At 43.4% G+C, this 23,101-nt stretch overlaps 1 protein-coding gene across 1 annotated transcript in view; it reads right to left on the bottom strand.

The window, feature by feature from the left end:
• Window positions 1–19,316: 19,316 nt before the first annotated feature.
• Window positions 19,317–23,101, bottom strand: part of LOC112219000 (neural-cadherin-like) — a 100,735-nt gene continuing 96,950 nt past the window's right edge. The window contains exon 33 of the mRNA XM_042301174.1: window positions 19,317–20,638. Coding sequence (XP_042157108.1) covers window positions 20,006–20,638 — 633 coding nt within the window. The 3' untranslated portion in view covers window positions 19,317–20,005. The remainder of the gene's footprint in view (window positions 20,639–23,101) is intronic.

Raw genomic sequence — 23,101 nt, 5'->3', positions numbered from 1 at the left:
TTTTCCAGGTACTGCAGGAATGTCTACCAATGGCATGCTCATCTTTTGTGATACATTTCACACGTTTCTCAAAACATTTATAAAGCATTTATAAAGTATAAATTGCGCTCACAAATGGTTTATAAATGTGGGAGTATCAATCAAATTTCAATACAACGATTTATAAAGCCCTTTTACATCAGCAGAGACCCAGCCTAAAACCACAAACAGCAAGCAATACAGATGTACTGTAGAAGCATAGTGGCTAGGAAAAACTCCCTAGAAAGGCATAGAACCTAAGGAAGAAACCTAAAGAGGAAGCAGGGTGCCGGGTGGAGATTATAAGAGTGCATGGCCATTAAGGCCAGATTGTTCTTCAAGATGTTCAAACGTTCATAGATGACCAGAGTAATAATGAATAAACAGACTAAACACACAATTTATAAATGGCTTATAAATGGTTTATTACAGGTCCTTCAAATAAAGAGCTACCGATAGTAACCAATCCTACTACTACTCCAGTAACCAATCAATCACACCAAGGAGAGTAGGAATCTGAACCAGGCAGATGGCATATATTGGCACACTAAAACTATTGCAGATCTATGCTTCTACAGTACAGCCTAAATCATTGAATCATTAAATATTCAATCCCCTATCTCCCATTAGACAATATCTCACTTCCCACCTGGGTCTAAGACTACAAGTCCAGAATAAAACCAGGTGATTATTTTGCGGTGATAAGCGGCTAGGCAGCAGCCAGTAGCACCTCCCCCTGGAGGTGTAATTTGCCTGCAATAGGTTCTGAGTGCAGCCGTGGCTCATTAGTGCCAGTGGGGGAATAATCACACAGTGACTGATGGCCACATGCCACAGCCTCACACTGCTGATGACTTTACAGTCTAATCCTGATGGGTTTCTTCATCTGGGTCTCAGAGTAGGATAGTTGACCTAGGATCAGTTTAGCTTTTAGATCATAATTAATACGATTATATATATATATATATATATATATATATATATATATATATATATATATATATATAGAGAGAGAGAGAGAGAGAGAGAGAGAGAGAGAGAGAGAGAGAGAGAGAGAGAGAGAGAGAGAGAGAGAGGCGTTTGAGTTTATGATGGATCAAGACTACAGCTTTGGATGCAGAGAAGTCCTTGTGCACAAGAATACATTTCGGGCACTAACTTTAATTTTATTTAAGAGTATTATGGATAGGCTAGCCCGGCTGTAGATAAGATGGCTGCTACTGACAAAGGCTGCTGAGCCTGAGGGGGAACATGAAACGTTTTATCATATTGATCAACTAAGAGCTGAGAATATTCCAGTGTGTGAAGGGATTATTGGGTAATAATTGTATAACACTGCCTCTCATTGGCTTAGACAGGGGTTCTGGGTAGATTGTAGGTGGTGACTGATGATCAGATTGAGACCCAGACAGTCTGAAACTCAGACTCAGACATTTAAAAGGTACATGCCACCTGCACTAGAAGTCATTGAAAATGTCTTCTTGGGTCAGTTAAAGTGAGAAATTAAATAATTTTGTCTGCTACTGAAGGGGGATAACTTTCTCCAAGATTACTAAAAATAAATTGAATAGCTAAGAGCATTAAAAGCAGGCTCCTGCTATACCCAGCTGCCAATAGTGAATAAATGATTGGGTCGCTGCATCCAGACAGCAAAATCAATGCAGCGTACCAGAGGACTTCTTGTGTTAGTTGTGCTGCTGTGTTCGTGTCGACATGGGAAGTGGTTTCGCTCAGAGCATCATTAGACTATACCTCTTACCACTATAGGCCTAGCTGTGGACCAATCCTCCACCTCCTGCTTCTTTGGGATTTGGTGGAAAGTAAGAGAATAGGTATACTAGATAATACCTATAATACTAGATAGTATAAGAATAATTGAGCCAGTTATAAGCCTCTCGTCAAATACACTACTTTGTCATGTGAACTTGCTTCACTGAACAGCTCCTCATACTTCTGCCTTGTCCCCTGTCCCCTTATCCCTCTCACTTGTCCCCTCTCTGCTATCCTGTCCCTGAGACTCTGGGGTACAAGAGAGGTAGGATAGAGAAGTGGAAGGAGAGAGCTCTGCTCAGCCGGAGTGACCGGGTGAAAAGGCAGTGCAGATGTAATTTGTCCTCAATGGCTGTTTGGGAAGAGTAATTGTGGTGACATTGGCTGGTCGATAGTATGGATGTTTTGTTTGGAGTGCCCTGTGTGTGTGGTGCTAGGGGAGGCCAGGAAATATAAGACGGCTGCTCAAACACAATAAAAATGGATTGTGGGTGTGGTGGTTGTTTGCTGGGCTGGTATCTGTCGTTTGGCTGTGTGTGGATGTTATACTGTAGTCGGGTTGTTTCACAATCACAAATACATACAGTCCTGTGACAGTTGGGGGTGAGTAGCCCTGGGGTAGACCACTGGAAGAAGCCTGCTATGGTGTCCCAGTCAGCCCTGACTAGATGAGGCAAAGGTGTGAGTGCTGTGTTCTGCTGTGTGCTGTATGCTCACCCACCATGAGGGAAGTAATGAGGGAGAAGGAAAGGGTTATAACACAGTGGACAGACATAGCCTACACTCCCTGTTACACATACAGATGTTACACATACAGATGTTACACATACACGCCCACACACATGCACACACCCATACAAACACACACACAAACGCACGTTCACACACATTGACTTACACACAGATGCGCACACACATGGATGCACTCACGTACAAACACACACACACACACACACACACACACACACACACACACACACACACACACACACACACACACACACACACACACACACACACACACACACACACACACACACACACACACACAGATTAACATACTCATACAAATATTGTATCTTTGGTCAATAAAAGTCTCAGTGTCTGGTCTCAGTGGCACAGTGCTACTTCATGTACGGATGGGATATGGGCATAAGGGCAATCCCCCTGTCTTCTCTCTCTCTATCTCTCCCCCACTCCCTCTCTTTCTCTCTCCCTCCTTCCCTCCCTCTTTCTCAGTCCAGTGTGTGGAGTAAAGCCTCTAAACCGAGTTGACTGGCCCTGCCTCCACACTGTCCTCCCTGCAGTCTGGGGGTGTCACCACACAGCCTCTTCTCAGCTTTCATCTTGGCAGCTGTTCACCACCGCCTGGATAATGAACAATGTGTGGCCCGTCTTCTTGGGACACCTCCCACTGCGCCCAGGCAACCTCACCCTCTTTGCCTCGACCTGCGCCAGAACGCCCAGTCAGTGTCACCGCTGTGGCACAGCTGTCATCTCTCGTCAGGTCCCATTTCACTCTAAAGCAGCCACTCGATGAGAACAAACAGGAACGCTGGGGAACGTTCATTGAGTCAAAAGAGGCTGAGGAGGCCCCGTTGTGACACGGCGTCCGCTACCCTGACTTAAGGGAGCGCGACACCTGACAGGGAAAAAGGTCACATGGCTCATCAGCGAGCGGAGAGGAGGTTGGACAGCGAGTGGCGCTTCAAACGGGATGGCAGGGTCACAAACGAGATGCATCCTGAGAGCGCTGATGGACACATGGCTGGAGCATGGCCTTCTGGGAGCGGTGGGTAGGACAGGAGTCCTGCTGGGAAGTGTCCCTTCTGGTTTCAGAGCCAGGGTGATGAACCGACCTCCGAACTGGACTGAGACAATGAGGATCACGCTAAGTATGATCATCACAATAGAGTGTACTAAGAAGACTTCTGAAATCAAGACAGTTAGTTGAAGATGCACGTCCCCTTTGAAGTTATACAGTTGAAGTCAGAAGTTTACATACACTTAGGTTGAAGTCATTCCACAAATGTCTTGTTAACAAACCACTCCACAAATGTCTTGTAAACAAACTATGGTTTTGGCAACTTTTTCTACTTTGTGCATGACACAAGTCATTTTTCCAACAACTGTTTATAGACAGATTATTTCATTTATAATTCACTGTATCACAATTCCAGTGGGTCAGAAGTTTACATACACTAAATTGACTGTGCCTTTAGTGTGTAAAAAATAAGCTTCTGATAGGCTAATTGTCATCATTTGAGTCAATTGGAGGTGTACCTGTGGATATATTTCAGGGCCTACCTTCAAACTCAGTACCTCTTTGCTTGACATCATGAGAAAATCAAATGAAATCAGCCAAGATTGTTGACCTCCACAAGTCTGGTTCATCCTTGGGAGCAATTTCCAAACGCCTGAAGGTACCACGTTCATCTGTACAAACAATAGTACACAAGTATAAACACCATGGGACCACGCAGCCATCATACCGCTCAGAAAGGAGACGAGTTCTGTCTCCTATAGATGAACGTACTTTGGTACGAAAAGTGCAAATCAATCCCAGAACAACCTTGTGAAGATGCTGGAGGAAACAGGTACAAAAGTATCTATACCCACAGTACAACGAGTCCTATATCGACATAACCTGAAAGGCCACTCAGCAAGGAAGAAGCCACAGCTCCAAAACCGCCATAAAAAAGCCAGACTACGGTTTGCAACTGCACATGGGGACAAAGATCGTACTTTTTGGAGAAATGTCCACAGGTCTGATGAAACAAAAATAGAACTGTTTGGCCTTAAGGACCATCGTTATGTTTGGAGGAAAAAGGGGGAGGCTTGCAAGCCGAAGAACACCATCCCAACCGTGAAGCACGGGGGTGGCAGCATCATGTTGTGGGGGTGCTTTGCTGCAGGAGGGACTGGTGCACTTCACAAAATAGATGGCATCATGAGACAGGAAAATGATGTGTATATATGTCTCAAGACATCAGTCAGGAAGTTAAAGCTTGGTCGCAAATGGGTCTTCCAAATGGACAATGACCCCAAGCATACTTCCAAAGTTGTGGCAAAATGGTTAAGTACAACAAAGTCAAGGTATTGGAGTGGCCATCACAAAGCCATGACCTCAATCCCATAGAAAACTTGTGGGCAGAACTGAAAAAGCGTGTGCAAGCAAGGAGGCCTACTAACCTGACTCATTGGCTTAGACAGGGGTTCTGGGTAGATTGTAGGTGGTGACTGATGATCCTGATGATCCTGACTACTAACCTGACTCAATGGGCCAAAATTCACCCAACTTATTGTGGGAAGCTTGTGGAAGGCTACCCGAAATGTTTGACCCAAGTTAAACAATTAAAGGCAATGCTACCAAGTACTAATTGAGTGTATGTAAACTTCTGACCCACTGGGAATGTGATGAAAAAAAGAAATGCTGAAATAAATCACTCTCTACTATTATTCTGACATTTCAAATTCTTAAAATAAAGTGGTGATCCTAACTGACCTAAGACAGGGAATTTTTACTATGATTAAATGTCAGGAATTGTGAAAAACTGAGTTTAAATGTATTTGATCTATGTGGAGCTATATACAGGGAGTACCAGTACCAGATCAATGTGGAGCTATATACAGGGAGTACCAGTACCAGGTCAATGTGGAGCTATATACAGGGAGTACCAGTACCAGATCAATGTGGAGCTATATACAGGGAGTACCAGTACCAGATCAATGTGGAGCTATATACAGGGAATACCAGTACCAGATCAATGTGGAGCTATATACAGGGAGTACCAGTACCAGATCAATGTGGAGCTATATACAGGGAGTACCAGTACCAGATCAATGTGGAGCTATATACAGGGAGTACCAGTACCAGGTCAATGTGGAGCTATATACAGGGAGTACCAGTACCAGGTCAATGTGGAGCTATATACAGGGAGTACCAGTACCAGGTCAATGTGGAGCTATATACAGGAGTACCAGTACCAGGTCAATGTGGAGCTATATGCAGAGAGTACCAGTACCAGGTCAATGTGGAGCTATATACAGGGAGTACCAGTACCAGGTCAATGTGGAGCTATATACAGGGAGTACCAGTACCATATCAATGTGGAGCTATATACAGGGAGTACCAGTACCAGATCAATGTAGAACTATATACAGGGAGTACCAGTACCAGATCAATGTGGAGCTATATACAGGGAGTACCAGTACCAGATCAATGTAGAACTATATACAGGGAGTACCAGTACCAGATCAACATAGAACTATATACAGGGAGTACCAGTACCAGGTCAATATTGAGCTATATACAGGGAGTACCAGTACCAGGTCAATGTGGAGCTATATACAGGGAGTACCAGTACCAGGTCAATGTAGAGCTATATACAGGGAGTACCAGTACCAGATCAATGTGCAGTGGTACAAGTTATTTGAGGTAGATATGTACATGAAGGCAGGGTTAAGTGACTAGGCATCAGGATAGTAAAATAGAAAATTATGAGTGTAAAAGTGTGCGTGTGTGTGTAATGTGTATGTATGTGTGTTTGTGTCGTGTTTCTACTGTATGTGTGTGTGTGTGTGTGTGTGTGTGTGCGCGTATGTAGTGTATGTGAATGTGTGGGGGTTTTGTGTGGGAGTGTCAATGTATTGTGTGTGAGTAAGTGTGTATATGGTGTGTATGCACTGAGTATACCAAACATTAGGAACACCTTCCTAATATTGAGTTGGTGATGAGCTTGGAGGGGACTATGGCGTTGAATAACATCCTTCTAACATAATGTAGTTATTTCCCCATTTGTCTAGGTGGAAGAGGGCAGTGTGAATTGCAATTGAGAGCGTCATCTGTGGATCTGTTGGGGCGGTATGCGAATTGGAGTCTGTCTAGGGTGTCTGGGATTATGGTGTTGATGTGTGTCATAACCAGCCTTTCAAAGCACTTCATAATTACAGATGTAAGTGCTACAGGGCGATAGTCATTTATGCAGGCTACCTTGGAACCCTTGAGAACAGAGACAATGGTGCTCAGCTTGAAACATGTTGGAATTAAAGACTGGGACAAGGACAGATGTCTGTGAAGACACTTGCAGCTGGTTTGCGCATGCTTTGAGAACGTGCCCTGGTATTCCGTCTGGCCCGACAGCCTTCGTGATTGTTAATGTGTTTAAGCGTTTTACTCACATCGGCCATGGAGAGCGAGATCACACAGTCATCCAGAAAAACAGGGGCTTTCACGCAAGGCACAGTGTTATATTCCTGAAAGTGAGCATAAAAGCATTTAGCTCATTTGGGAGTTCTGCATCACTGGGCCACTAAGGCTGGGTTTCCCTTTGTAATCTGTTATCGTCTGCAAGCCCTGCCACATACGACGAGCGTCGGAGCCAGTGTAATAGGATTCCACCTTCCTCCTATATTTTCCTTTTGCATGTTTGATGTCTCTTCGGAGGTCGTAGTGGTCTTTCTTGTACTGTGTGTCCCTTTCCTTGTAAGCGGTAGCTCTTCTTATAGTCACTGTGGGGATGACATCGTCAATGTACTTATTGATAAAGCCTGTAACTTTATGAATGAATCCCAGAACAATCCCAGTCTGTACTAGCAAAACAGTCTTGTAGCCTCGTCTGCTTCATCCGACCACTTCCATACTGAGCGCATCACTGGTGCTTCCTGCCTGAGCTTTTTTTGTAAATAGGAAGCATGAGAATGGAGTCATGGTCAGGTGTGCCGAAGGGAGGACAAGGGAGGCCTTTTATGCCTTTATGTGGATAGAATAAAAGTGGTCTAGAGTTTTTGCGCCCCTAGTGGTGCAGTGGACGTGTTGGTAGAAGTGAGGTAGAATGGCAAAGTATAAAAAATTAAATAAATAAATAAACTTTTTATAAGGCATTTATAAGGCAATTAGAAACCGTTTGCTCACCATTTATGAATTATTACTTATACATATATTATATATATATAAGTAATAATTCATAAATGGTGAGCAAACGGTTTCTAATTGCCTTATAAATGCCTTATAAAAAGTTTATTATGAACCCTTAAAATAACGTGTTAGCAAACTCTCTACATCCAATGCTTGGGTTATAGCAGACAACTATGTCAGCACTTTCCATAATGACACAGAAACCCAGAGAGGGAAGTACAGGGGAGAATTAGATCCTTTGATTTAGTGTGTGTGTGTGTGTGTGCGTACGTTTGTGCCCTCATGCATGCGTGTGTGTATGTATGTGTGCGTGTCTGCGTCATGCACACTAATCACCTTAATTATAACCTCTAATTACCTGTAAACAACTAATGAATTCTTCAGGAATCCCATCATGTTGTGTGCAGTGTGCACTCACAGCATCATTTGTTTTGCATCCCTGACGTTAATTTGCTCATAAACAAATACAATTAGCATAAAATGTTTGATTACAGGCTCGTATATCTGGGTGATATTCTAATGATGTTACAGCACTGATGAACTTCCCACAGGGGGGAAAATAGAAAACATTTACCCAACATTTGTCTCAAATGTTTTGACAAATGTAGGTGTGTGTGTGTGTGTGTGTGTGTGTGTGTGTGTGTGTGTGTGTGTGTGTGTGTGTGTGTGTGTGTGTGTGGTTATTTTCTAAATGTAATCCGTTAAAGTTACTAGTTATCTGTCCAACATTTTAATTGGTAACATAACTTTTGGATTACTTTTCCTTTAAGAGACATTAGAAGAAGACAAAAAGGATCCATCAAACACATTTTTTTGTGTCATCATAGTGGTCTCTGACTTGTGGTCTCTGAATTGTGGTCTCTGACTTGTGGTCTCTGACTTGTGGTCTCTGACTTGTGATCTCTGACTTGTGGTCTCTGACTTGTGGTCTCTGAATTGTGGTCTCTGACTTGTGGTCTCTGACTTGTGGTCTCTGACTTGTGGTCTCTGAATTGTGGTCTCTGAATTGGAGTCAGATTTGCTCCTGTGGAACAAATTTAAACTTGCGCCTTTTTTTCAATTACGAATGTAATATCATTGAGACAACAGAAAGTACAACATAATGTATTTTTTTGCACACATTCTTTCTAAATAATCATATAGTTTTTCAAAAGTATCTGTAATCTGATTAGAATATTTTTTGCTGGTAACGTAACTGATTACAGTTCAAGTTTTTTTGCAATCAGATGACATGTAATCAGTTACTCCCAACCCTCTGTGTGTGTGTCCATGTTTATATAATTGTTAACTTTGTAAAAGCTACACCCAAGGTCATGCTGTAAAGCAGGACAACAGACTTGTTCTTGAGTGGATTTATGATGAATGTGTACTTTCCACAACAACAAAAGCATAATGACCTCATTCCATAATGAATATATTCATCATTAAAAATCTGTGCCCTGCAGCAAAGTATTTTTTTGGTTTTGCATATTCTGTTGTCATGGTCCATCTCTCTGGTACCTCACAAACCTCTCTAGTTAGAGCTGAGCAGACAACAGGCCTCCACAACACCGGCATACATCACTGGGCTTTAACACAGACATTAGCTTACAGGCTGGTGTTCAATCAGTCTTGCGACAGCTGTGTTTATGGAGTGCCTATGTTTACTCTATCATACTGCCTGGTCTGCACTGTAACGTATGTGTCTATTTGTGAAAGTACAGTATCTTCTTCTTTTTATAATGCTACCCTCTTTGGAAATAAAGGTACTACCTAGAAATATGAAGGAGGGATCTTCGGTTACAGATATCTAGATGGTGCAGACAGAGATGGTCGCCTCGCTTCAAGTCCTTAGGAAACTATGCAGTAATTCGTTTTTTATGTATTATTTCTTACATTGTTAGCCCAGAAAATCTTAAGTGTTACGTCGTCTTACCAACATTACGACCAGGAATACGTCTTTCTCGAAGCAGATCCTTTGTTCGGACCTCCACCCTGGACATGGGATCTAATCCCAGAGGCCGCCCCAAAACAACGTGGTCACCGCAGGAGAGGCCGACCCAAAGCAATGTCGTCGCGTGGTAGAGGCGGACAGGACTCCTGACTTAGAATGCTTGCACACCATCCACCGCTTCTGAGCATATTACTCGCCAATGTCCAGTCTCTAGACCACAAGGTGGATGAAAGTAGGGCACGAGTTGCCTTCCAGAGACACATCAGAGATTGTAACATTCTCTGTTTCACGGAAACATGGCTCACTCGGGACATGTTGTCAGAGTCGGTACAGCCACCGGGTTTCTTTATGCTTTGCGCCCACAGAAACAAACATCTCTCTGGTACGAAGAAGGGCGGGGGTGTATGCCTCATGATTAAGGACTCATGTTGTAATCAAAGCAACATACAGGAACTCAAGTCCTTTTGTTCACCCCCCCCCCTGCCCCCAAGCAGATACCTCGACGGCCCTGAAAGAACTTCACTGGACTATGTAAACTGGAAACCATATATCCTGAGGCTGCATTTATTGTAGCTGGGGATTTTAACAAAGCTAATTTGAGAACAAGGCCACCTAAATTCTACCAGGACATTGATTGTAGTACCCGCTCGAGCAAAACACTGGACCACTGCTACTCTTACTTCCGCAATGCATACAAGGCCCTCCCCCGCCCTCCATTTGGCAAATCTGACCATGGCTCTATCTTTTTGCACCCTCCTATAGGCATAAACGTAAACATTAAGCGACCATGCTTAGGTCTATCCAATGCTGATCTGACCAATCAGATATCGGATTCCACGTTTCAAGATTGCTTCGATCACATGGACTGGGATATGCTCCGGGTAGCCTCAGACAATAACATTGACGTATATCCTGACTCATGAGTGTGTTTATTAGGAAGTGCATTGGAGATGTTGTACCCACAGTGACAGCATTTGCGTGGATAACCAGAATCTGTGGATTGATGACAGCATTTGCGCTGAACTTGAAGCGCGAACAATAGCATTTAATCATGGCAAGGCGACTGGAAACATGACTGAATACAAGCAGTGTAGTTATTCCCTCCGGAAGGCAATCAAACAAGCAAAGCATCAGTATAGAGACAAAGTAGAGTCGCAATTCAATGGCTCAAACACAAGACGTATGTGGCAGGGTCTACAGACAATCACAGATTACAATAAGAAAACCAGCCCCGTTGCGGACTTTGACGTCTTGCTCCCAGACAAATTAAACAACTTCTTTGCTCACTTTGAGGACAATACAGTGGCACCGACACGGCCCGCTACCAAAGATTGTGGGCTCTCCTTCTCTGTGGCCGACTTGGGTAAAACATTTAAACGTGTTAACCCTTGCAAGGCTGTCCTCAGAGCATGCTCAGACCAGCTGGCTGGTGTGTTCACGGACATATTCAATCAATCCCTATCCCAGTCTGCTGTCCCCACATGCTTCAAGATGGCCACCCTTGTTCCTGTTCCCAAGAAAGCTAAGGTAACTGAACTAAATGACTACCGCCCAGTAGCACTAACTTCTATTTTTATTTTTTTTATTTTACCTTTACCTTTATCTCCGCCTGCAGGGAGGAGGTGAGGGCCCTTAGAGTGTGGTGTCAGGAAAATAACCTCTCACTCAACGTCAACAAAACAAAGGAGATGATTGTGGACTTCGGGAAACAGCAGAGGCAGCACCCCCCCCTATCCACCTCGATGGGACAGTAGTGGAGAAGATGGAAAGTTTTAAGTTCCTCGGTGTACAAATCACACCCACACAGACAATGTGTTGAAGAAGGCGCAACAGCCGCAGGAGGCTGAAGAAATTTGACATGTCACTTAAAACCCCCGCAACATTTTACATATGCACAATCGAGAGCATCCTGTCGGGCTGTGACACCGCCTGGTACGGCAACTGCACCACCCTCAACCGCAAGACTCTCCAGAGGGTAGTGCGGTCTGCACAACGTATCACCAGGGTCAAACTACCTGCCCTCCAGGACACTTACAGCACCCGATGTCACAGGAAGGCCAAAAAGATCATCAAGGACAACAACCACCCGATCCACTGCCTGTTCACCCCGCTATCTTCCAAAAGGCGAGGTCAGTACCGGTGATTCAAAGCTGTGACCGAGAGACTGAAAAACAGCTCCTATCTCAAGGCCATCAGACTGTTAAACAGCCATCACTAACATAGAGAGACTGCTTCCAACATACAGACTCAAATCACTGGCCACTTTAATAAATGGATTTAATGAAAATATAACTAGTCACTTTAAATAATGCCACTTTTATAATGTTTACATATCCTACATTACCCAGCTCATATGTATATGCTGTATTCTATACCATCTATTGCATCTTGCCTATGCCACACGTCAATCACGCATCCATATATTTATATGTATGTATTCTTATTCCTTCCCCATACATTGTGTATGAGGTAGTCGTTGTGAATTTGTTAGATTACTTGTTAGATATTACTGCACCGTCAGAACTAGAAGTACAAGCATTTCGCTACACTCGCATTAACATCTGCTAACCATGTGTATGTGACCAATACAATTTGATTTGATTGTTGTTCCTGTAGGTAGACAAAACCTTTCTTGGTTTAGGGTAGAATACTTTCGCCTGCAGTTTGAGCATTTTTACCCAACAAAGAATTCACAAAGAACCTTTTGGTGTTAAGATTCTACTTGGAACCAGAAAGGTTCACCTACAGAGACAGCCAGGGACCTTTTTTATGATTCTAGGTAGCTACTTGTTTTCTAAGAGCATGTAATGTAGCTTTGATTGAACTGAGTTACTTTGGTGAAGATTGGGTTTACAAATCTCCAACCTCACCCACCCTGCTTGTTTGTCCAGCGTGGAGACACACAGTGAAGGGCAGATAATGACCACATGACAAACACAATGGATTGACAGCAGCCAATGACCTATCGCTGTAGATCTGTGTCCTGTATCGATCTGATAGGATATTGTTTTCTCTCCGTGTCCCTTCTTACAACAGTTCATACTGCAGTCTGTGACCCTGCCAGCATTACAATTGACAACACACATCTCCTGTGGAACTCAACATGTCACATGAAGTGATGTGGGTGCAGGGGGGTTGTGTTGGGATAACTAGTCAGACAAATGACCTTAAAAGGTACAGGGATATGTTTGAAACAATACGTGTAACATGTAACATGATGACGGTGACACCCATTTTATCTCATGTTGAAAGAATTTCAATGAACTCCCAATTGGAGTTAAATTACACCTGGATTCCCAGGTGCCAATAGGGCAGTTTAAAACAGTGTTAAATGAGTTCACTGAAGTGTGCAATTGTTTCAATTGATTATTATAACTTGTTGTAATAACCTCATTTAGAACAGTTTTTTTAAACATTTTTTATTTTTGTTGTTGTGTTGATGGAGTTTTTGTCCTCAGGGCACCATTGAAAATGAGAGAATGGTCTCATTTGGGCTCCCCTGAATAAATACAAGTAAATACAGTAAATAATGTGGACAATTTAAAATGAGTTTTTGCATTAATGTGGCCCCCTGTCGTCAGATGAGGTGGGCTGACAGACAGACATACTCGGACAGCCTGTTAGTGGGAGATTCCTTCCGCATGTCTGTCTGTCTGTCTGTCTAACACTTGACGCTGCTGACCCGTCCTCCACAGCCCCCTGCCCACCGGTCATACCATCCCTGTCTGCAGCCGGCTGTTTCTGACAGGTGAGAAAACGCCTGGGACACGGAAGGGCCAGCACACAGCACACAGACATTCAGTGAGATTCATAAAGCATCCACATAGAGACATTGCTTAAAAATGCACAATTAATAATATTTTTTCGCAATTTGTAATATCAATGAAATACAAGACTGGAGTTTGCCATAGACATATTATTGGGACGTTAGCTATGCGTGTGTGATTGTGTTATGTCACCATGTAACTCCCTCTTGATGTTGAAACAAAAGAGGCTGCAGGCAGGCTTGTAGTCAGGGCAGGGCTCCCTCAGTAGTAGTCTGGAGAGAGGATGCTGCTGAGACATACGGACCATGTCATTTATCCAAGTCATCTCTTGAAGGAATGAGACACTCACTCTGAGTGAACTGGCATTGATCCCTGTAGGGCCAGAGCCATTGTTTATTCCTGAACGTGGTGTAGCACTGGCTTGTCATGAAGAGAGGAAACAACGTGCAAAACAGTCTGAAGGATGAGGAACAAGGACAGACAAAGGTCAGGAAGCGTGAAGAGAGATTAAGTAGAAGGGGCTTTCTACCTCTATTTTTAGGAACAGAATTAGGATTGTGATGTTTCATTCTATTTCATTAGATATGAATGAATAACACTCTCTCTAATGCTCACGCACACACACACACACTCCTTCCTGTTTTGTTTTTTACAAAATGAATCATTTGCACCACAAGTTAGACTCTACCAACTAAGAATAGGTGAGATCAGTACTACCGTGGTCTTTAGATTTCTCTCTCGCTCCCTTAGTCTTCTTCCAAAGAAGCTGTAATATTTGGCCTGACTTTGTTAAAAGCACATTTGCTCAGTCAGCATTGTTTGTCTGCAGTAATTCATCACGGGGGCTTTGAGCTGTTGATGGGCACAGCATCCGTTAGCATGACCCTGTCAATGATTCACTCACTAAGCCCATCTGTCAGGCCCAACTGCTTGTCCTCTCCTCTCTTCCTCTCCTTTCCTCCCTCCTATTCTTCCATGACGGTTGGCTGTGCTGCGAATCCACAAAATGGTAAGTTTACATGAGACAACAGAATGTCTCACATTCGACGCCAATGTGTTCTTATGAAACTTGACAACAGCGTCTCTCACATTCTCACAGACAGACAGAGACATGGAACTTAGACTGCACCACTTTCATAGTAATGAAGGAATCTGGAGGAATCAAGAAGCATTGGAAAAGGAGACAATGCTAAACTCTTGAGAATGGTGGGGAAATGCAGAGGTGGTTTACAACAGAGGTGAATGCTAACTCATGGATTATTCACGGCTAGGAGATATAATCAATACAACCTTTCTTCTAGAATCAATCAGGTTTGTGTCATTAGACAATCCCAATAACTCCAACGGTAGACAGCACATTTCTACAGACAACATTTCTACAACATTCCGACATCGTTGGTACAACATTGCAGAGCAGAGTGAATGTTAGAGCTGAACCACACAGGTAAGGTATTGAAGATTAAAGAAAATTGAGGACATTGAGGTGAGCACAGACCAGTGGTGTGACACTCCTCAGATGTGGATTAGACTGCCATCTGTAGATGTAGTCCAGAATTACACACAGGTACAGTATAGAAAGGAAGAATTACAATCTCTATAGATTACCTCTGTCTGTCCTCTTATACATTCCATACAAAGAAAACACCCTCAATTATTATGTATCATTATATGTTACCCAGCATTCACAAATTCTATTTTGTAAGATGATAACTTGTTGATAATGGGCTTGTCCTATGGGAACAAAGGGATGTCAGTAAGGTGCTGGGATAGTTGTGTAGCACAATATCTCCAGCTGTGTTGACATCAGAGTGCTTTCACTCACCCTCCCGTCTCTTGCCTGTGACCCCCTCACATCCCACCTGACTGCTCATGTTCTGTCTGTCCGCTGTGATGTCACTGTGTTGTTGTGTCACTGTGTCGATCTGTCAGAAGACATGTCCCGCATTTTCAGCCGGGATCGTGGGCAGGAGGACGAGTCCATTTGTTAGTGGGGCTGACACGCATCCCACTTTTTGGCACGACTGACAGAGGGGTCCTCCATAATGTCTCATCCCTGGATCCATAGCCTGGGGATATAGTATGTAAACATTTGCAGGCACAACATGCAAGCGCACACACACACACACACACACACACACACACACACACACACACACACACACACACACACACACACACACACACACACACACACACACACACACACACACACACACACACACACACACACACACACACACACACACACACACACACACACACACACACACACACACACACGCAGTGTGATGACACAGGGGTGAGTAGGGGGCACACCGTCTGTGGGCGTGACGATTTGACTGGCTGGGGCTAGGACTCTGGCTCTGTCAATGCTCATTCCCACAATCTCCAGCTTTCACATCAAGCAGCCGCCCCCATACCCTACCTCCCCACTTCCCCTCTCACACATCTTTCTCTTCTCCCTATCCATTCTTCACTGAGATCTCATTAGCTTGGTAGTTTCGCTGCATCGCTTGAGAGACCAAGATTTTGCCCCTTTCTGATGGATCAACTGAACTGTTTTAAGAGACATCCTGGCATGCATCTGGAGGCCTACATTATGGAACACCACCAATTGGTGTTGACATAAACATTTTGAATGAAACCATTTGGATCTGATAAGATGGCTTTACATTTAAAAAATATGCTTTTGTGTAGCCATTTCTTTCTGTACATGCATCATTTAAACATTTCAGGAAACATGTGTTTTGTTCCTGTTCCAGGCTCTTTCCTGACCCAGCTGTCTAGTTTATGGACTCGCACTGCCCTGTAGTGTTCAATTGGAGAACTACATTTATGGAAGAAAAAAATCATGAGGAAATGCAATTCTAGGAAGTCACCACTAGATGGGGATGTGGTACTAGGTATATTCAAGACTGAGATCAAGACAGAAGACTGCTTGGTACAGAAATACAGGTTCCAATGTGTCGGAGAAGCAAAGCTTATGTTACAAACATCTAATTACGTTTTGGGAGGAAGGCCAAAAAATTGGGAGAAAAACCAAAAGTAGGTCCAAAAGGCTCCTTAATAGCTTCTACCCCCAAACCATAAGACTGCTGAATAATTAATCCAATGGCCACCCGGACTATTTGCATTGACACCCTCCACACACTTTGTTTTTACTCTGCTGATACTCGGTTTATTATCTATGCATAGTCACTTTACCCCTACCTACATGTGCAAATGACCTCGACTAACCTCCACCCCCGCACATTGACTCGGTACCATAAAGCCTCTTTATTTTCATTTTATTGTTTCATTTTAAATATTTTTTTACTTTAGTTTATTTAGTAAATCTTTTCTTAAAACTGTATTGTTTGTTAAGGGCTTGTAAGTAAGCATTTCACGGGAAGGCCACTGTGTTGTGTCGCTGTGTCGATCTGTCAGAAGACATGTCCCGCATTTGCAGCCGGGATCGTGGGCAGGAGGACAAGTCCGTTTGTTAGTGGAGCTGACACGCATCCCACTTTTGGCACGACTGACAGAGGGGTCCTCCATAATGTCTCATCCCTGGATCCATAGCCTGGGGATATACAGAGGGGCAAAAAAGTATTTAGTCAGCCACCAATTGTGCAAGTTCAACCACTTAAAAAGTTGAGAGATGACTGTAATTTTCATCATAGGTACTCTTCAACTATGAAAGACAAAATGAGAAAAAAAATCCAGAATATCACATTGTAGGACTTTTAATGAATTTATTTGCAAATTATGGTGGAAAATAAGTATTTGGTCACCTACAAACAAGCAAGATTTCTGGCTCTCACAGACCTGTAACTTCTTCTTTAAGAGACTCCTCTGTCCTCCACTCGTTACCTGTATTAATGGCACCTGTTTGAACTTGTTATCAATATAAAAGATTCCTGTCCACAACCTCAAACATCCACACTCCAAACTCCGCTATGACCAAGACCAAAGAGCTGTCAAAGGACACCAGAAACAAAATTGTAGACCTGCACCAGGCTGGGAAGACTGAATCTGCAATAGGTAAGCAGCTTGGTTTGAAGAAATCAACTGTGGGAGCAATTATTAGGAAATGGAAGACATACAAGACCACTGATAATCTCCCTCGATCTGGGGCTCCACGCAAGATCTCACCCCGTGGGGTCAAAATGATCACAAGAACGGTAAGCAAAAATCCCAGAACCACACGGGGGGACCTAGTGAATGACCTGCAGAGAGCTGGGACCAAAGTAACAAAGCCTACCATCAGTAAGACACTATGCCGCCAGGGACTCAAATCCTGCAGTGCCAGACATGTCCCCCTGCTTAAGCCAGTACATGTCCAGGTCCGTCTGAAGTTTGCTAGAGAGCATTTGGATGATCCAGAAGAAGATTGGGAGAATGTCATATGGTCAGATGAAACCAAAATATAAACTCAACTGGTAAAAACTCAACTCGTCATGTTTGGAGGACAAAGACTGCTGCGTTGCATCCAAAGAACACCATACCTACTGTGAAGCATGGGGGTGGAAACATCATGCTTTGGAGCATGTATCGTGAGATTCTGAGTGAAAACCTCCTTCCATCAGCAAGGGCATTGAAGATGAAACGTGGCTGGGTCTTTCAGCATGACAATGATCCCAAACACACCTCCCGGGCAACGAAGGAGTGGCTTCGTAAGAAGCATTTCAAGGTCCTGGGGTGGCCTAGCCAGTCTCCAGATCTCAACCCCATAGAAAATCTTTGGAGGGAGTTGAAAGTCCATGTTGCCCAGCAACAGCCCCAAAACATCACTGCTCTAGAGGAGCTCTGCATGGAGGAATGGGCCAAAATACCAGCAACAGTGGGTGAAAACCTTGTGAAGACTTACGGAAAACGTTTGACCTCTGTCATTACCAACAAAGGGTATATAACAAAGTTTTGAGAAATACTTTTGTTATTGACCAAATACTTATTTTCCACCATAATTTGCAAATTAATTAATAAAAAATCCTACAATGTGATTTTCTGGATTTTTTTCCCTCATTTTGTCTGTCATAGTTGAAGTGTACCTATGATGAACATTACAGGCCTCTCTCATCTTTTTAAGTGGGAGAACTTGCACAATTGGTGACTGACTATATACTTTTTTGCCCCACTGTATGTAAACATTTGCTGGCACAAACATGCAAGCGCACACACAAACAGACACAAACAGAAACACACACACACACCTGTTGTATTCGGGGCATGTGAAAAATACAAATTGATTTGATTTAATGTTTGAACTTGAAAATGCTATTTATATTTGTTTGGCTCCAAGACTTATGGGTCTATACATGTTTCAACACAAAGCCAGTATGTGTGACATCACTGACATGGATAAGCACGTGTTACATGTCTAGACGGCACATGTAAGGGCTTGGTACCTTCTAGTAATTATATTTCTATAAAAGCAGCACTGCTTCCTTTCCCTATGAAAGCTCCAATTTCACTGCCATTTAACTGAAGTCACCCATTGCAATTAAGTATTGAAGAGGTCAGTCTGCGGGAGCTACATACTCTTTAAGTACACATCAGAGAACTCCAAAAGGGTCAGCAAGGTGTGGGTACAGGATATGAATGATTCATTCTGGAGCAGGAATGAACTGATCATCATCATTACCACCCTCATCATCATCATATTTAAATGTACTGTAGCCTGTTGCTAACTGCTAGAGTCACACGTTGGACATTTGAGTCATTTTAAAACCTTTGGAGCAACGTTGTGTGGTGGATGTGTGTTTTCTTGTTTCTTACATTGTCCATCTTGAGTTGGATGCTATGCTACCTTTTTGTAGCATTTTTTTTACAACTTTTTCAACTGAATTTCAGAGTTCTAACCAGGTCAACAGCACCTGTGTGCACATGATTGATGAGGAGCTTGAGAGACAATACTCAGTGGAGTGAAGTAGTCATAGTCAGGATATTGGTACATACTGGTCCTGGTTCTCAACCCACACACTTTCCAGTCTAGACAAGTGGGTTTTAATTGCATATAATATTTAGGCGCTATTATGAATCAGTAAATAAAAGGTAGTGCAGTGATATACTGTTGCTGAGGAATAGAGGCATGCATTTACCAAACATAGCTTTTGATAATGAAAATTGGTTGGTAAAAAATGCATCACAAAAATGAACCTCAAAGATAGCAATGGCTTCTTATCACAGACATACATTTCTAAATGTTTTTCTGATTTCTTTATCAAAGATTCCTTTATTTAAAAGGCGTTAAATCAAAACAAAACAAACAAAATATTTTTTTCTCACAGAAATTATATTACGATAATTATCAACAACAAAAAAGGAACCCTATTTAAAATCTAGATTCATTTAGCCTTCTTTTACATATATTTTTGTGGGGTATAGACAGGGCATTGCCAAGAAAATGGTGCTGCTTTTCCAGATTGGTTGTAAAATCTGTCACATCAAAGATGCATCACATTTTTGCCACAATCCACCCATAGAATACTTTACAAATGGATTACAAATCAGAAATGTACATTTCTTAACTATTTGTTCTCATTTGTTTTGTTTTTCCCCAACACCATCTTTGGATCAATCAATTTAAAAATTGCACAACTCCAGTCTCATGCTCTTTTCTCACAATTGGGCTGCCCCCTGGTCTCCCTCTCCTTCACTTTGTCCTTCTGTCCCTCTGTGCTCTTGGTGGCAGCAGTCTACAGCAGCGTCCACTCTGAGCTCACTGACTACAGCTCGCAGGGCTTTGAGCCTGTCCAGCAGTGGGCTCTGGGCTCTCTGACGCTCCAGGCTCTCCTGACTCCCCTGACCCCTAACCTCTGACCCCTGACCTCCAGCATTGAGGGAGCTAAGTGAGCGCACGACTAGACCACCATGCTGCCCCCTATTGGACAGGCGACGCTGTGAGGTCATGAAGCCAGGGTTGTCCCCCAGGGGATGGTCCGTGTCCCTTATGATCTCACACAGGTAGCGGGCCAGATCCTGACTGGAGAAGGACAGGGACTTATGGGATTGCCGCATGGTGAGGGGAGAGGGGAGGGTAGCAGACCCGGACGGAGGGTGGGCCAGACGCAGGGCGATCACCGTGCTGCCGATTCTGGGTTCGTTTGATCCTTTTGGTTTGGTCCCATTCTTGGTGTCCGGTGGCTTGGTCGTCTGAGGGTAGGAGATTATGCATTGTGGGTAGCTGTATCTCAGTGACTGGGCTGGGCTGGGCTGCAGAGACCTCTGTAACTCCACCATGTTGAAGACATTCTGGAGGGAGGGAGAGAGAAACACAGAGACGCACAGAGAGAGAGAGAGAGAGAGAGAGAGAGAGAGAGAGAGAGAGAGAGCAAACACCAAATTGAGACTCTGCACGCAGAATTCTGCAAAAATATCCTCCATGTACAACGTAGAACACCAAATAATGCATGCAGAGCAGAATTAGGCCGATACCCACTAATTATCAAAATACAGAAAAGTGCCGTTAAATTCTATAACAACCTAAAAGGAAGTGATTCCCAAACCTTCCATAACAAAGCCATCACCTACAGAGAGATGAACCTGGAGAAGAGTCCCCCAAGCAAGCTGGTCCTGGGGCTCTGTTCACAAACACAAACACAAACACACCCTACAGAGCCCCAGGACTGCAGCACAATTAGACCCAACCAAATCATGAGAAAACAAAAAGATAATTACTTGAAACATTGGAAAGAATTAACAAAAAAACCAGAGCAAACTAGAATGCTATTTGGCCCTAAACAGAGAGTACACAGCGGCAGAATACCTGACCACTGTGACTGACCCAAAATTAAGGAAAGCTTTGACTATGTACAGACTCAGTGAGCATAGCCTTGCTATTGAGAAAGGCCGCCGTAGGCAGACATGGCTCTCAAGAGAAGACAGGCTATGTGCTCACTGCCCACAAAATGAGGTGGAAACTGAGCTGCACTTCCTAACCTCCTGCCCAATGTATGACCATATTAGAGAGATATATTTCCCTCAGATTACACAGATCCACAAAGAATTCGAAAACAAATCCAATTTTGATAAACTCCCATATCTACTGGGTGAAATTCCACAGTGTGCCATCACAGCAGCAAGATTTATGACCTGTTGCCACAAGAAAAGGGCAACCAGTGAAGAACAAACACCATTGTAAATACAACCCATATTTATGCTTATTTATTTTATATTGTGTCCTTTAACCATTTGTACATTGTTAAAACACTGTATATATACAACATGACATTTGCAATGTCTTTATTGTTTTGAAACGTCTGTATGTGTAATGTTTACTGTTAATTTGAATTGTTTATTTCACTTTTGTATATTATCTACCTCACTTGCTTTGGCAATGTTAACACGTTTCCCATGCCAATAAAGCCCTTGAATTTAATTGAATTGAGAGAGAGAGAGAGAGAGAGAGACAGACAGACACACAGAGAGAGAGATACAGAGATAGACAGGGAGAGAGATACAGAGACAGACAGGGAGAGAGATACACAGACAGACAGGGAGAGAGATACAGAGACAGACAGGGAGAGAGATACAGAGACAGACAGAGAGAGAGATACAGAGACAGACAGAGAGAGAGATACAGAGACAGACAGGGAGAGAGAGACAGAGAGAGACAGAGAGAGAGATACAGAGACAGACAGAGAGAGATACAGAGACAGACAGAGAGAGAGAGAGAGAGAGACAGAGACAGACAGGGAGAGAGAGAGAGAGAGATACAGAGACAGACAGGGAGAGAGAGAGAGAGAGATACAGAGACAGACAGGGAGAGAGAGAGAGATACAGAGACAGACAGGGAGAGAGATACAGAGACAGACAGGGAGAGAGAGAGAGATACAGAGAGAGAGAGAGAGAGAGAGATAGATGCAGAGACAGACACAGAGACAGAGCCCTTGAATTGAATTGAATTGAATTGAGATACAGAGATAGATAGAGATACAGAGAAAGAGAGAGAGAGAGAGAGAGATACAGAGAGAGATACAGAGACAGAGAGACCAAGAGATACAGAGACACAGAGAGAGACAGAGAGATACAGAGACAGACAGAGAGATACAGAGACAGACAGAGAGAGAGAGACACAGAGACACACACAAAGACAGAGAGATACAGAGACAGACAGAGAGAGAGACAGAGAGATACAGAGACACACACAGAGAGAGAGAGAGACACAGAGATACAGAGACACACACAGAGAGAGAGAGAGACACAGAGACACACACAGAGACAGAGAGACACAGAGACACACACAGAGAGAGAGACACAGAGACACACAGAGAGAGAGAGAGAGAGAGAGATACAGAGACACACACAGAGAGAGAGAGAGAGATACAGAGACACACAGAGAGAGAGAGAGATACAGAGACAGAGAGAGAGAGAGATACAGAGACACACAGAGAGAGAGAGAGAGAGATACAGAGAGAGACACAGAGAGAGAGAGCGATACAGAGACAGAGAGAGAGAGAGAGATACAGAGACACAGAGAGAGTGATACAGAGACACAGAGAGAGAGAGAGATACAGAGACACAGAGAGAGAAAGAGAGAGAGAGATACAGAGACACAGAGAGAGAGAGCGATACAGAGACACAGAGAGAGAGAGAGAGAGAGAGAGAGAGGGGGAGAGAGAGGGGGAGATAAGAGAGAGAGGGATAGAGACGGATAGAGCGAGAGGGAGAAAGAGAGAGGGAGAGAGACAGAAACACAGAGAGAGAGAGAGGGAG

This window comes from Oncorhynchus tshawytscha, linkage group LG19 (assembly GCF_018296145.1).
Source record: "Oncorhynchus tshawytscha isolate Ot180627B linkage group LG19, Otsh_v2.0, whole genome shotgun sequence".
NCBI lineage: Eukaryota > Metazoa > Chordata > Actinopteri > Salmoniformes > Salmonidae > Oncorhynchus > Oncorhynchus tshawytscha.
The sequence above is the reverse complement of the archived record's forward strand: the minus strand, read 5'-3'. Positions and strand labels throughout refer to the sequence as shown.